This window comes from Cavia porcellus, unplaced genomic scaffold, assembly GCF_034190915.1.
Source record: "Cavia porcellus strain 051 isolate PalLab524CR breed Dunkin Hartley unplaced genomic scaffold, mCavPor4.1 scaffold_24, whole genome shotgun sequence".
Lineage (NCBI taxonomy): Eukaryota > Metazoa > Chordata > Mammalia > Rodentia > Caviidae > Cavia > Cavia porcellus.
Genome location: NW_026947507.1, coordinates 3,454,272 through 3,469,878, shown reverse-complemented (window position 1 = coordinate 3,469,878; position 15,607 = coordinate 3,454,272). Strand labels below are relative to the sequence as shown.

Below are 15,607 nucleotides of genomic sequence, written 5' to 3'. Positions count from 1 at the left end.
CTTTCTGCGGCATCGCACAAGCAAAGGCAACAGCCTTCAACATGTGATCACACAATGTAAAGAAACCAGGAAAGACTTTCAGAACTGCTTCAGAAAGTGGAAAGTGCCTTGGGATCAGTGTTCAAACTGAAGGATGTATTTTGAGGTTGATTAATAGTAATGTTTCGTTTACTGTATTTTTTTTAAAAATGCAAATATTCACCTTTTTGATCACCCTTTACAGAAGTATTCATTCTAGATATCTAAATACATTTGATTTAAATGGAAAATATGTTCCCTGGAGTCACTTGTAGAGTTGAACAAAACACCTTGTAGACCTAAAATGTATGGTTACTTGGGTAACAAGAAGAGATGAACTGAATCAGGAAACACATACATTGTTCTGCCATTAATGAAGTTTATGTTCTTGGGAAAGAAAGTCTCAAATTTCCTACAGTAACTTGCTCCTCAAGAAAAAAACGACGAAGGGCCTGGGCTAGATAATTTCCTATATTTTTCTATATGGACATTGTCTTTAATGTCTAAATAGACAATCCTATGTTATGTGATGATAATGTTGTAATATACAGTGACAAAAAAATTACCCTGAACTTATTTGTGAAAGGCTTAGTTCAAAACACTAATTTGAATGTATCAAAAAGTACTGTTTTCTTTGGCTGCTAAAGAAAAACCAAAATGATACTTCTTAGATATGTCTCTGTCCATAACACAAAATAAAGCACTGAGGACAGAAGAGTCCCAGTCAGTAGCATTGTATACCTAGGTAATTGCTGTTCATTCAAATGCTCAAGGAAACCCTGTGAAAGGCTCCACTTTGGAATGGTAAGCACTTGAATATAAGAATTTCCACCAGTTTACCCAGAAAAGAAACATACAGTCCTGAGAGAACATTTGCATGGACAAAAAATAGAGTTGCCAAATAAAATGCAGAGGGCCTATTTACATTTTAATTTCAATAAACGACAAAAAGATATCTTAGCAGCAATAACTCCAATATGATATTTTTCCATGTAATATTTGGGAAAAGTGATACTAAAATATCTTTTCCTGATTTATTTACATGCTATAATTTTATTTGCTTTTAACTGGCAATCTTCATTCCAAAAGAGATAATATGACATATTTGAAAAAGCAAAATAAACTCTGTACGTGTAGCATAATATATTAAAAACAGTATCATATATATGGAATTATGTTGGAGATATAAGAATTTTTAAAAGTTTGATAACTTTATAGTTTAATTTGTATTGAAATATAACATATTACTTATGTGTGATACAATAATCATATACATATATGAAAATACACTTTTAACTTTAAAACTGTGAGGAAAGATAGATGGGTTAGTTTTAGAATACTGACACGTGAGGGCCATATGACAAATGAAATTAGAGACATAGAAAAAAATTAGCACATACAGGCCTCTTTTATTAGGTAAAATACTTAAATATTTTCATAGAAAAAAGCTACGTTTTTATGTCTTTCTTGATTGTCCACAGCAAAGGAAAGAGAGCCTCATAATATTCCTAAAAAGTTTAATGTATTTTTAATGTAAAATAGATTTTTTATATGCTTTCCAGCTAGAGAAAATTCTATCACCTTTAAAATCTGAGTCCAAGAAAAACATGATTGAGACCTGGGGACACGGGGGACCTGCAGAGATTCGCAGATGTCAAACAGGCACGATGTCATGGAACAGATGATCAACACAGAAAAGTTGACATTGCATTCTGTGCTGTCTGATGGCCCTAAATATCGATGTCCAACTTTAGCACTTACAGTGCAAATTGGTTTCACAGTGCTTACCAAACTACACAAGCAGAAATGATACGCCAGACCAAAAATGGGCCTTTGAAGTACATGGAGGAGATCACCTTTAGATTTCCCTGGATTAGAGGAAAATTGTGGCCTGTTCACCTCTTCTCCTAGTCACCCCTTGCCACTTCTGAGCCCTCCTGAGAAGCTGCATGAATCTCCTTTGAAACCATCCAGCAAACTCTTGTAGGCAATTTACAAAAATTCCAGCTAAAAGTTGCTCCCCTGAAATCGTAGGTGTAGTTTTAAAATCAAGCAAAATAATGATACCCTTGTATGAAACCCTTAATATGTATACCCTTAATATGAAGTATACCCTTAATATGAAACCAGGATCATTAGTTAATAACTACCTGTCAGAAGATTCCTTATAGTAATTTTAAAGAACAATATTGTCTATTCTTCTCCACTATCTAATTTTGCAATGACATTGGCCATGATATTATTAATTGAAGATTATATACAAAGAAGAATTTGAGGTTTGAACAGAATATATGTAGCAAATAAGCAACAGTCATTGATTTATTTCCTCCCAGTCTTCAGGAGTTACTCATTGAGAGACAGAGAATAAAACTTAAGTCTGCCTTATTTAACTTGCCTAGAAATGCTGACACAAGGTAATTACATTATCTTCAATTCTGACTGAAAGTTCCGTTGAAACTCTTCACTGATCTTAATAAAAGGAGAAATTTAATAACTTTCTATTAAATCCTATCTTTAAATAGGATTTTTAAGAAAGGAAAGTCTACAAAGAGGAATTTATTGTCAAATTAAATGTATAACACTAATATGAGACTCCATCCTAGTCCAGCTGGCCACAGATCAAATAATTCTGGGCGAAACTGAGCCAAGACTTTTGCTAAAAGATCTCTTTCTTTCATAGGTGAGCGAGGAGTATTACCAGTCCAGAAAAGCCATAGAGATGCATATGGAACAGTGTGGGAGCCCGAACCTTGAATTAGGAATCAGGAAGTCTTGGTCCTATTCGTAGCCGAGCCTTTAGCTTATTATGGCTATCTATGTGATGCCACAGCTCACTGACAAGCACACCATTCACGCAATACTGTATTTGCCCAGCTGAAAAGTCACTATTAGGAAGCCTCAGGTCCTTCACTGAATGTCTGTTCTTACCACGTGTTTGGCATTGAATACGGAGCCATGTGTGTCTACAGGAGGCCTCTTTGCTCTGAACTCCCTATTTACTTGGTCAGGAAGGTGCCCCAGAGCTTTCACTTCCTCCCACTACCTTGTGTATGTGCTGTGATGTCTGCTGTTTAATTATCAGCATTTGCAGGAAGAAGAACGTGAGCATTATCTGCCCCAGATAGAAGGACAGAAAGGTAGTAACGATTCCCGCTGTTTAAGCCACACTAGTTCAGAAGTGCTTAGAAAAACAACCCACTAGGAACCCTGTTCCTCTCCCCCAGATACTATCAGAGTCAGAGAAACTTCACTGTTAGGCACCAAACAGCTCTGCAGAGTAAATAAAGAGCATCTTTCAGATTTCCAGATGGCCATCAAGTGCCTTCACCGTATTATACTTTGGACAACAAATCAAGTTGAATAGAAGACTCTGTCTTGATTTGCCAAGTCTCTGCTACCTGTGTCTGAAAGAGATACAACTGAAAATGTATTCCACAGCAGCTACATATATTTTCTACACTTTGACAACAGCTGGTTGCAGTCTCAAGGCAACAGGATGTTTCTGTTCTCAGCACTACACAAGCACAAACTGGGGGGAAAAAAAGAGAGATATATCATATCATTGACTCAAGTTCAGCTCACAGACCAGTAAATGCATTTTCCTCATTAGAAAAGCAGATTGGGACGATTCCATTAAGAAAAGCCTGTTAGTGACCTGACTTTCTTGAGCTCTATTAAAGAAGGATTGCTTGCCTATTCTGTCTTGACCAGAGAATTTACAAAGAAATATATTTAATTCTAGGCACAGACCATTACTTAAGTAATTGACAGTATTATGTCACATGTAGGCAAAAGTAAACAGAACTAATGGGAATTTAAATAAATAAATAAAATGGAACTGAGAGACTTACACTTAGAAAGGGAAGGAAAGGAACTGGGGATTTAGCTCAGCGGCCACAGTACCTGCTTGGCAAGCGTGAGGTCCTGAGTTTGATTCCTGGTTCAAAAAGAAAGATAAATTGGACACAGTATAGTTCTTCAGATATTTGATAGCTATTCTGTGGAACAGACCCTACATGTTCTGCCTTGTTCTGCAGAAAGAAATTGGAAAATTAGAAGAATTAGACTTTTATTCTATCTAAAGGATCTATGTAAACACAGAACAAGTTGCTTCCTACACAATAGTATATAAAACACAGTTGTTTTAATGATCATTAAAAGTTTAAAGAATTGTGTAAGGAGACTTGTAAACATTTTTACAATTAATTGTCGTGGTAGAGGAATTCTTCAAAAATATAGTTTTTCAGTGTTGGCAGGAATGGAAACCAGATTGCAACAGTTGAGGAGAAAATATATGATGGCATTTAGCTTCAAATGTTATCTATGGAAAGTTTTATGGTTGATACATTGGTCAACTTGAAAAGTTTAGAAGTTTAACTGAGAGACTCAGCAGGGAGCCAGGATTTTTACTTTGTAAATATCCTCATCCTGTGCAAAGGAGAGCAAGAAGATTTTGTGGGTCTGACAGCAGCCCCTGGCGTGGGGTGGCCGTGTACAGTGTAAGCCAGGAGAGCAGGCTTGTTTCTTCCTTTCGCTCTGGCTGTGTTTGCCACCTGCTGCCTTCAAGTGTGCCCACATGCCACGCCACCCTTCCTTGGAGCCAGCTGATTATGGACTGAAATCTCCACTAGGAGCTAAATAAACCTTTCCTTCCTTAATTTTGGTTGTAGGGTATTTTGTCCCAGCAATGAGAAAAAAAAGTAATCAAGACAAAGATTTCAAAAGGAAACATGGGAAAGAGAACAGGTCAGTGTGAAAGAGTCAAGGTCTGGACTAGGATTTACCCATGAGGAAGAGACTTTCACTCAAAAAAGCCTTCCTGGAGTTCAATTTCATTTGCTGAAGAATCAGGGCATTGGAATTGGTCACTGGGATTCTGAGCTTCTGTATTTCTAAATTCTTAAATGTTGAATGAGATATCCATGAGAGATTGTTAAACAATTTAAAGAAATATATTTTGACTAAGGAGAAATGCAAAAGTAAAAAGTCTATCAGTTACAATGAATTTTAGGAAAACTTTTCAAACTTAAGTAGTTTACAGGTCAAGGAAAAGGCTAGGAGTTTAACTCAGCAGCATAAGTGCTTGTCAAGTAACCGTGAGGTTGTGAGTGCAATTCTTGGTATTTAGTGAGATTTTATCAATGTGTAACATATAAAATGCTTGACCCTTCCAACCTGATATAGCACGCTGTGAGTAAGAAAGCATCCATGAAGGAAAGGGAAAATAAATAGGCTTATTTCACTAAAAAGAATATCTTATAAGGAAAAAAAAGAGACAAATAACAGTAACAAAGAACCCAAAACAGTAACAAGTATAGGCTTTCAAAACAAGGTGATAGAAATATAACAAAGATTGTTATTAAGAATAGTTATCTTCAAAAGAATTACTCAGATTACCAGATATAGACATGCAAAATTGATTGGTTTGGTTTTGTTTTTCCCTCTAATACAGAAATGATACATGTACATGTATAGGCTTATACATGCCTAGAACTTCTCCTAAATAATTTACAAGAATTGACTTTATTATGTATGATGATATGAACAGCTATTTTGAAGAAAATGAAACCCTATGGTAGCCATTGTTGACTTCCTATCATCTTATTTTGAAGCCTGATAATGCTTTTATTCTTTATTTTGGCTAGTTTTAATCTGTTTTTCTATTATTTGATTTCAATATGTGTAAAGGTATGGACAGCTATTTTGAAGAGAACAAGAGACATTATGGTAGCCACTGTTGATTTCTTATTGTCTTGCTCTGAAGTCCTGTGTTGCTTGCATTGCTCCATTCTGATCTGCTTTGTTTTGTTTTGTTGTATTCTCTTTAACATAAAAAATACTTTAAGAAAGAATATCATAGAACAAAAATGTTTGGTTTTATTCTTTTTGCAGATGATTGAAATAGTGTGATATTCAGCCAAGAATTTTTTTTTTTATTTAAGAGGAAAAAGAGAAAAACACAAAACAAAACAAAGCAGTGTAAGGGTACACGTAATACAGAACTACAAAACAAAACAAAACAAAACAAAAAACATAACAGTAAGAAATCACCTGTTAGTAGATTACATATTATCATCTTGAAAATAGTTGCTCAAATCACAGTATCAAAGAATACAAGGTGGACATTCAAACAGGGAGACTGCAAACAGCTGTGTTCAATGATCCAAAAACATTAATATAAGCCAAGAATTTTGAAGTATGTTTACAGCATAATCTGAGCATCCAGTTAATTCAAAAACAGATTGATTCTTAAACTACTGTAATAGGTCCAACATAACTGTAGGTTGGATTGGTTTATCCAACATTAACTTAGCAGCTGGAAAAATATCACACTATATTTTCCAAGGCTTAGGAAGTATTATATCATGGTTTCTATTTATTTCATTATTATAATTATTACTGAAACTATGTTAGGAGGTAGTGGATAATTTGATTCTATGTATGCCAAATAGAAAAACTTATACTTTGTCTTTCAAGACCCCATAATTAAAAATTGAAGATTGTAACACAAAACCATATGTGACTATAGAAAGTCAAAGATCATTTTGCCAAACATGACTTCAGTTTAACAGACAAGGCAATTATACAAACTAATACAATAGAAGAATAATTAAGGGGATGTAATTATTATTTGGTCAGATTTTCCCATTTTTTGACTATTTATAAGGAAGTTCAATATAAAAATCTCTACTATTTCTGGGATTTTAGAATATAAGGAAGATTTTGCTATAAGTAACATTGCTTCAAATATAGCTAAGTTCTGTAGCATTAAAATATATAATGTACAGAGAGATTCATATTTGTTCACAATATTTTTCTTAATTTATCCTCAAAACAAAATTTAATCTGTTTTAATTAGTCCTTCAATTCATATTGATCTGTTAAAACCAGTATAGGCTTAGTTTTAAAAAATAATTTATCTACTATTAGCTTAATTGATTCTCTAACCAATTTAATCTAATAAAGCAGTCATTTGACATTGGAACGATAATGCCACTACAATACTAATGATCTGCCTCAGCTGCTGGCAAAGCAGAGACCCCTGTACAATTAAATTAATCTGCTGAATTATTCTAGTCCCTCAGGAGTGCCTCCAAATGGAGGCTGAGGAACTTAAAATGATTAAAACTAACTCCAAAAATAAAATTAAAGATCTGATTCAAGCAATTGTCACTCTCATTCCATGCACAATGCTATACTCAGAGAAAGCCCAAAACCTGCTACTTGTGTATTTATAAGCCTTCAAGACTCTGTCAAGCCACATTTTCTCTCTGAGATTAGGTTCTGGTTGTCCCTTAAAAATCATTTCTAATAAGTGTCTCAGACAGATAAGAGATATGCAACCTAATCAAGTGATGTTTACCTTAATAGGCTAGCCCTGAGTCCACTGCCTATGTTGATATATCTTGCTTCTAAAGAACCTCCATGTATATTCATGCTCATTTTTCTGCTCAGTGTCGTATCCCATCATAATCCCTAAGTATCCCACAAGGCATTTGGAGGAGTCCTGACATACACTACCTTGATTCACCTATACAAGAGTAATAATCACATCCCAGTAACCCTACCTACATGGTACCTGAGAGGTTTTAGCTGCTCTTATAAGTCACAGTATTTTGAAAAATACATGTCTGTATCATGGAATATTCACAGTAAGCAACCATAGTCATTTCCAAAACTATATATTTCTGTGCAGGATACTTTTTAAAATATGTGAAAGAAAACGAAGCTTGGAATGCAGTATTGGCAGTGACAGAGCTTGCAGCGGCAGTAGTCAGTGGCCCCATGCAGGGAAAATCGCCCACTGCACAAACAGAAAGCTTGCTTTGCTTCATTCTTTTCACATGACTTTCGCTATGTTCAGAAATATCCCTCCAAAAATATTCTCTTATACATATCCTTAAATGTCTAACGACAAGCAACTGTTAGTATTTTGTAATTAATTTGTATTCTGGAAAAAGACAAATATAAAAAGTTTCTCCAAGAATTATTAATTGGAAAGTAAGAAATATGTATCGGTACTCTTTGTTACACTTTCTCATATATTTAATATTTATGTAAAAGGCCTTCTTGGCAGGAGATCAGTATCTCTGCAATGAAGAGCCCATTGATGGCACAGAAAAGAATTTCCCTTCCTCTTTGAGTGCAAGCTGGCCTATTCTCCAGTGTCCTTTTTGTCATACTAAAGAACAGGGAACTTTTTATTCTTTCCATGAAATGACTTTTCAAATTCAGTAACAGCGTGTTCCGTTCCTCAGGAAATAAGGGAGGACCGAGATAAGGCCCGGCTGGACTCCATGGTGCTGCTGATCATGAAGCTGGACCAACTTGATCAGGACATCGAGAATGCGCTCAGCACCCGCTCCTCCCCGGCTGGCACCCCGACAAACCTGAGGCGGCAAGTTCCTGTGAGCTTCTCCCTCTGCTTCCTTCCCTCTGCTTTGGACAGTCCCTCTTACACCTGAAGCACTTCTTAAATGACGTCTACTCACCTATGAAACAGTCTCCTAACGATCACTCAGCTACATCTGTGCTTCTTGCAGAGAGTTCATCGAGAAATGAGTGCTAGAAAGAAAATATTTGATTTTAGGTGGAAAAAAAAAGTAACTGGGAAATTAAGCGCTTTAGTGATTTAAATCCTCTTTGTTGTAGTTGTTTGTCTCATTGGCAGTACTCTCTGATAGGCTACAAACTCCATTAGTGTGTACCAAATCTACCCTGCTTAATGAGTTCCTTCTATGGTCTCATGAATTTACCTTGCTTGAGGAAACTGTTTAATAAATATTTGTCGTAAGGATGGGGTGGATGTTTTGGTGGATGATGGATGGATGGATGAGTGGATGGATGGATGGATGGGTGTTGGTTAAACTAACTCAACAGAGAAATGTACATGAAGTTACCTTTATAACACTCTGAAATGCACTCAGTGAAATAAGAGAACAGTAATTATTAAGAAAACAATAGATAATTTTATTCTTCTTAGCATTCTCCCTAACATTAATTCCAGGAATGACTCTTCTGAGATTCTGACACTCAGAATAAAATTTAAAACAGCCAAATCCGGGATTGACTATACACTTTTACATATTTAATGTTAACTTTGACTTAAGTGGTTTGATTTGTGCAGTTCTAACAAATACCATGATTGAATTTATCTATAATTAGACTGTAAATCCCTTTTCAGTTCATGTATGATGTACCAGGTGATAATAAATATATTGAAGGAAGAAATTTATATTTATCTGAGATCAAAGAGGTGGCAAATCACATGTAAATGTGAGTACCTACCGAACTGGCACTATTGTGTATCCAATTCTTTGCTTAGTATTGTTCTACCATTGATTCTGAAGTAAACGACCAGATTAAAATAAGGACTTTAGGGGCTGGGGGTTTAGCTCAGTGACATATAAGTGCCTGCCTTGAAAGCAGGCAGTTGTAAGTTCAATCCCTGGTACCGACAAAAAGGAAAAAGACAAAAAAAAAAAAAAAAAAAAAAAAGACTTTACTACACATGAAGTATAATTCTAAGTGCTCTGCATATCCTAACATACTTGTCACCTTTCTTCAAGTCAGTAAAGACATAGGGAAGTTAGTAGTAAGAATCAGTGCTGGAACTCAGTGCTAGCCTCTCACATCTTATTATTGCACACTTGGTATACCGACTAATGCATCTCATTTTGAGCATCTAAACATGCACATATTGTACCTTGATGATACCGACTCTCTTGCACTTACTGACTCTTCCCTAAGTCGCTTATTTCTCTCTTTCTAAATGCAATCAAGCCTTCTCTCCTATATCCCGTAGGATCTTGCATATAACTTGGTTTAGCAAGCAAGTCATTGAGAAGGAAGGAATGTAGTCAAAGTGATTTTCTTAAGGCCATCAAGAAGGGCTATTTTAAACAGGATGTGGTGGCACATGCCTGAAGTTCCACCACTTGGGAGGCTGAGGCAGGACGATCACTGGGAGTTTATGACCTGGGCTTTGTAGTGTTCTAGGCCATCCTGGTCTACACAGTTAGAGCTTGTCTCAAAAATGAGGAGGAGGTTCTGTTTTAAGCCAGACATAGTGGTACGGGGCTGTAATTCCAGCACTCAGGAGACTTAAGGCAAGAGGATCTCCACAAGTTTAAAGCCAGTCTGTGCTCTCTCGTGAGATTCTGTCTCAAAAAACCAAAAAGAAAGGGTTATTTAAACTTTATTTACATAAAAAAGAATGTACTAAACATTTATACTCACTGTGATCAATGCCTCTCAAGCCAGGGAATAACCTCATTTTTCACCTGGAGGGACCTTAGTACTGCTTCTCCACTGATGTTAGTATGAGATGCATTTTCTCTTTAAGGTTTTTTTAGTTTGGAAATATTAATTTCTATTTTCTTTTAAATCTCCCTTTTTCTGTCTACATTCAACTTTCTTTGCCCCTTAGATATTTAAGAGAAAGACATAATTCAAGTTTCTGCTAAATACAAGTGCATGTTACAGTCTGTATCTCAGAAAACAAGACAGTCGTTCCCTGCTAGACAGGGTCCTGTGTTAAATGGTAAAGCAGAACAAAATTAGGAACTAACATAGCTGCTATCTGGAAGATTTTTCTACATCTACATTTTCTGCCTCCGTTTAAATTGTAAAGTAGACTTTAAACTTTATGCTATATTTCATAGAACAGCACACATGTGTCACCTCTGTAAATCTATAAAATCTCAATATACTCTTGGACTATAAAACAAAATAAGGCAGTGCAAGACAAGTGTGGTGGCACATAACTGTAATCCCAGCACTCCGGAAACTGAGGCAGGAGGATCGTAGCAAGTCCAAGACCAGTCTGGGCTACAAAGTGAGTTCAAGATGAGCCTGAACTACATAGCAAGATCCTGTCTCAAAAAGACCAAAAAAAAAAAAAAAAAAATTGCAGTGAAAACATCAACTTTGGTGGCTGTCAGTCTGGCTCACATTGGTTTTATAACTACTTCTGAGAATATAAAAAAATTATTTAACTTGTCAATTGTAAGTACATGTGAAAAAGAGAGAAATGAAAAAACTATATGTGTTTTGTGAAGATCAAGCATAGAATATGTATTTGGCAATCACTGATTCTCCCCCTACCCCCACACTCCTGCACATCAAGCACATGGCTAAAGATGAATGAGATATATTCCTCAGGCCTCAAAACTCCTTTCGGGTCTTTATGTTTTTCTAGGTCACTCCTTGGTCTTCATTTCTGTTCCTTGGTATTCAAAGCTAATTTTAACCTTCTCTCATCATCAAAAGTTTTCCACAGGCACTTTCCATTCCTTTTGATAATTGCTCCATGGAATAAAAGGATTATAATGCCATGATTATGACTTTGTTCATCCAGGGAGGAGCACTGTCCCAGATTCAGAGAAAATGCCGCGCCCTGTCCTTCCACACCGCTGTGAACTTGTAGTTTAGCAGGGAGAACAGTGAAACAGAGGCTCTCCTCTACCCTCAGCCTGAGAATGCTCATGGAAAAAGTGACAGCATGAATCTACATATGATAAAGAATGTAAATAACAATGTAGCGTGGAGTACTTAAGAATGAGTTAAAGGAGACTGTCTAGATAGAGCCATGTGGTTGGCTACAGCTTCACAAATTCCCCACAACTCAGGATCTGGCTTTCTCCTTCACAGGTTAAAAACCTTGACTTTGAAAACCACCTACCATACGTCACTCTCTAAACCTGGTATGTGATAGCCAATCTCATGGGAAATGTGGCAGGCCGGGGCATGGAATGGAGAAGTCAGTAGTATTTAATGATCATTACACATGTTACTTCATTTATCCTCTTGAGAATCCTAAAAGGAGAAACCCAAGCTTCAGAAAAGATGAGTAATTTATCTATGGTCATGATCACACAGGTGGGGAGTGGTGAATAGTTTACCAAGTCCAGACAGCTGGTAAGATTTACTTTTACATCTGTCAGAAAAGCCCATGTTCATTCTACTATGTTAAAAGCTTTCCAAGTTGCAAATTTTTCATTCACAATAGGGTATCATTTCTCCAGGCAGAATCCCCGGTCTGACAGGGACTTTTCTTCTATACAAGGAGCTATTTGAGTTTGAGTGACTGTTTTTAGGTCTGTGTGTAGTCAAGAAGACATTGATAATCTCTGGAGACATTTCATGCATGTTGAAGGGAAGCTTAAGAAACGTGAGTTAAAACCACCTAACTATGGTTAGTGCTCTGGCCCTGTTCAGCAGTAGTGTGCACTTCCACTAATTCTTCCAAGGTGACTATTCCTGAACTGTACTACTAGCCCCAAACCCGTACTCTGTCATTGCATTTATCTCTACAAATATTCTCACCTTTCTCTTCACTTAGTAAGGAACGCATTAACAGATTTCCTGGCATCACACCTGCTCACAGCTGTGGGTGCCTCTTCTTTACTTTATTCCTAAATCAATAGAGGATGTGTTGTTTGCGTTATCTAATCCTGATCATGTAGACTGTGTCTTTATGCCCATACCTCCCTATCTCATCCTGCTGTGAATTATTTATCCTTTTTCAAGGGTTCCTGTACAATTATTCTATTCCTATTAGTTCTTCTTCTTTCCCTTTTTAGCACATGTACATCCTGCATTTTATCCACTGTGTACCTATTACAGAAACAAAATTATCATTTTTAAGACTGCTATGCGAGGATACACGGAGAAGAGTGGAGGATGTCACTGTCCCTTTTCACTTTGGACTATTAAACAACTGAAGTGTGTACGCAACTCTACTTTAGTACAAACCACACTGGGTTCCGAACCACAATAAGAACTCTGTTAAGATCTGTATATTTCTGTGCCTCAGCATAGCTGAGACATAGAGGAACAGAAATGATGGAACCCTTGTAGGAAGAGGGTGCATAAGATGCATTACACGAAGCAAAGATGAATGTCAGGGAAAGTATTAGGTACAACAATACTTAAGGTTTAGGGACCACTATGTTTGAATATGTCAGCAGTGAGTAAGTGAATGGGGAATGCGTGTGGGAGAGCTCTGGGTTACACCCAGCGAACAGAAGGAGATTGTACTAAACAGCACATTCGTGGCTGTACTTGAATCCCTTTAGTTGTGTTTTAGGTCCTTAGTAGAAGAGCGTTGTTTCTTTGTGAGGTGGAGCATTGAGATCAGAAAGGCCTGTGGTTCAATGTCAGCACTGTCACCAAATATGACTTCAGCTGAGTGCCCTGCCTTAAGTCTTGGCTTCATCATTATGGTGAACACGGGATTGGTGGACACTTTGATAACTTTTTAAACTTTATTATTTCACTTCAGAATACTTGTATGGTTAAAGAAATGCAAAAATATCTTGTTAATCACCTAGTGAAATCATAAACAGGAAGGCAAAATTAATGTAAAGGATTTCTGATGTACAAAAAGGTCAAATATAAATGACACAAATTTCCTGCTATTTGTGATTAAGCATTTGACGCTTATAAATTACCTGCCATTTGTCCTTATGTAATGTGAATTCCATTTGAAATTTAAATGAACCATATTTTACCTAGAATAATATGGTTTGTCTGTTCAAAAAATAAAATCGATGGCCGTGATATGAATTCACTGTGGACATCAGAAATCTGGATAAAGCTGTCTACTTGCTTCTGCATGTACATACACACAGAGAAACATTCACAATGTACACTTATTCTTAAAGAATGCAATATTACTTTTCATATTCATTACCATTGTTTTTGTCTGTTATACTATTTAAATTGCAGAAAAGTGAATTTTAATGCTATCAATGATTTATAATTTCATAACAAAAACATAACTACTTATATTGATAAGACAGAAAAAGAAAGATATTAGTATTTGCCAACCTGTTTATTCTTTCATGTAATATTAAATGACCATGTTTTGTATGCCAGACACAATTCTGAAACATGGGGACATGTCAGTGAATAAGACAGGTGATTCTTTTTTTTTAATTTTATTTTATTTAAGAGGAAAAAGAGAAAAACACAAAACAAAACAAAGCGGTGTAAGGGTACACGTAATACAGAACTACAAAAAAAAAAAAACATAACAGTAAGAAATCACCTGTTAATAGATTACATATTATCATCTTGAAAATAGTTGCTCAAATCACAGTATCAAAGAATACAAGGTGGACATTCAAACAGGGAGACTACAAACAGCTGTGTTCAATGATCCAAAAACTTTGATATAGTCAGCTATTTAACACCCCTAAACACACTTGCTGTTATATCCGTTAGAGCTCTTTTTATTTTTTTTCCCTCTCTTTTTTACAACAAAATTTACACATTTTGGATTTTATTACTCCTTAGTGCTTATTACTTTGGGGGGGGGGGAGAGAACACAGTCAAATATAGCAAAACAAAGCTGTCAGTCAAAACTAAGGATAGACATAGCACATGGTGTAGAACAGAGCACAAGGTTATCAACAATGGTTATTAACGTTGTCTCTTGTTTCCTTAAAAAGAATAAGACAGGTGATTCTTGTTCCATGATGAAGACGGTACAAGAATAATAAAGAGAGTGGTATTGATACGGAGATAGACAGATAAATACCTAATAGATCCATAGACAAACAGACAGACAGATTATATAAATGAAATGTTGTAAAATAATTTTGATATAGGGAATGGCACATTTTAGAAACTGAAGCGATAACACTGCATTGGTGTGGAATGTAAACAGGTGCTTTAAGGTAAGGGCATATTTCACAATATAGAAAGCAGCTTAATGTAAGAGAAGAACTAAAAACCTTCTACTGTGACCAGAGGATATGAAAGAACAAGAAAGTAGTACAGTGTGGGGTCAGAGAGTTGGGGTTCACAGTAAATATTTGACATTGTTCACTATGATACACAAAAAGAATAGACAGAGAGACATTGAACTCAGTATTTTCTCAAATTAAAAGCATAGATTGACATGGACATTTGGTTCCTGTCCTCTGATTCCTCCCACATTCACATTTCCTCTGTGCAGTCAAGTCATCTACTTAAAGGATCATTCGATATATTAAACACACAGCCTTTGGAAACGTTAGAGTTAGTGAATCACCCATTGCATAGATGTCTTGACTTCATACTGTGTACTGTTACTAAGAAGGCATAATGATGTTGATTACTGCACATAATATATGCATGCAGAGTAATAACTAAGTCAGTGAAAATTCTTACATGCCAACTGAATGCTCAATCCTTATAAAATTATGTGAGTGCATATTACTATACCATTTTCAAACAAAAGAATTGTATCATACGTGACAAAACAAAATTCCTGCCCTACGTGTAGTTCATTATACAGACAGATACCCAGTTAAATGGCTCTAGGTCATTGTTAATGGATGTGACCAGGAAGGTCTAATGGGAATGGGGAAGAGAGTAAGCAGAGAGAAATGAACTGTCTTTCCAGGTGGTGTGCACGGTTGCTCTCTGTGGAATCAGAGAGCGCTTCACAGTATGGGGGCTGTACGTGAGCTGCTCATGATTGCGAGGTGAAGAGAGGATGTCTCCCAGTTTCTACTCTGAATTTTTCCTCTAGTCTCTTAGTAGGATCCCACCCCTCCCCCTTTCAACTTTCACTAAACTGTCAAGTTAACAAAGCAGA

At 36.2% G+C, this 15,607-nt stretch overlaps 1 protein-coding gene across 5 annotated transcripts in view; it reads left to right on the top strand.

The window, feature by feature from the left end:
* Positions 1-15,607, top strand: part of Dlc1 (DLC1 Rho GTPase activating protein) — a 397,132-nt gene that overhangs the window by 91,613 nt on the left and 289,912 nt on the right. For 4 of the 5 annotated variants that reach the window (XM_063234578.1, XM_063234579.1, XM_063234580.1 and 1 more), the window contains one exon: positions 8,277-8,426. The exons of the other annotated variant lie outside the window; for it this stretch is intronic. In XM_063234578.1, coding sequence (XP_063090648.1) covers positions 8,277-8,426 — 150 coding nt within the window. The remainder of the gene's footprint in view (positions 1-8,276; positions 8,427-15,607) is intronic. 5 annotated transcript variants of the gene reach the window in all.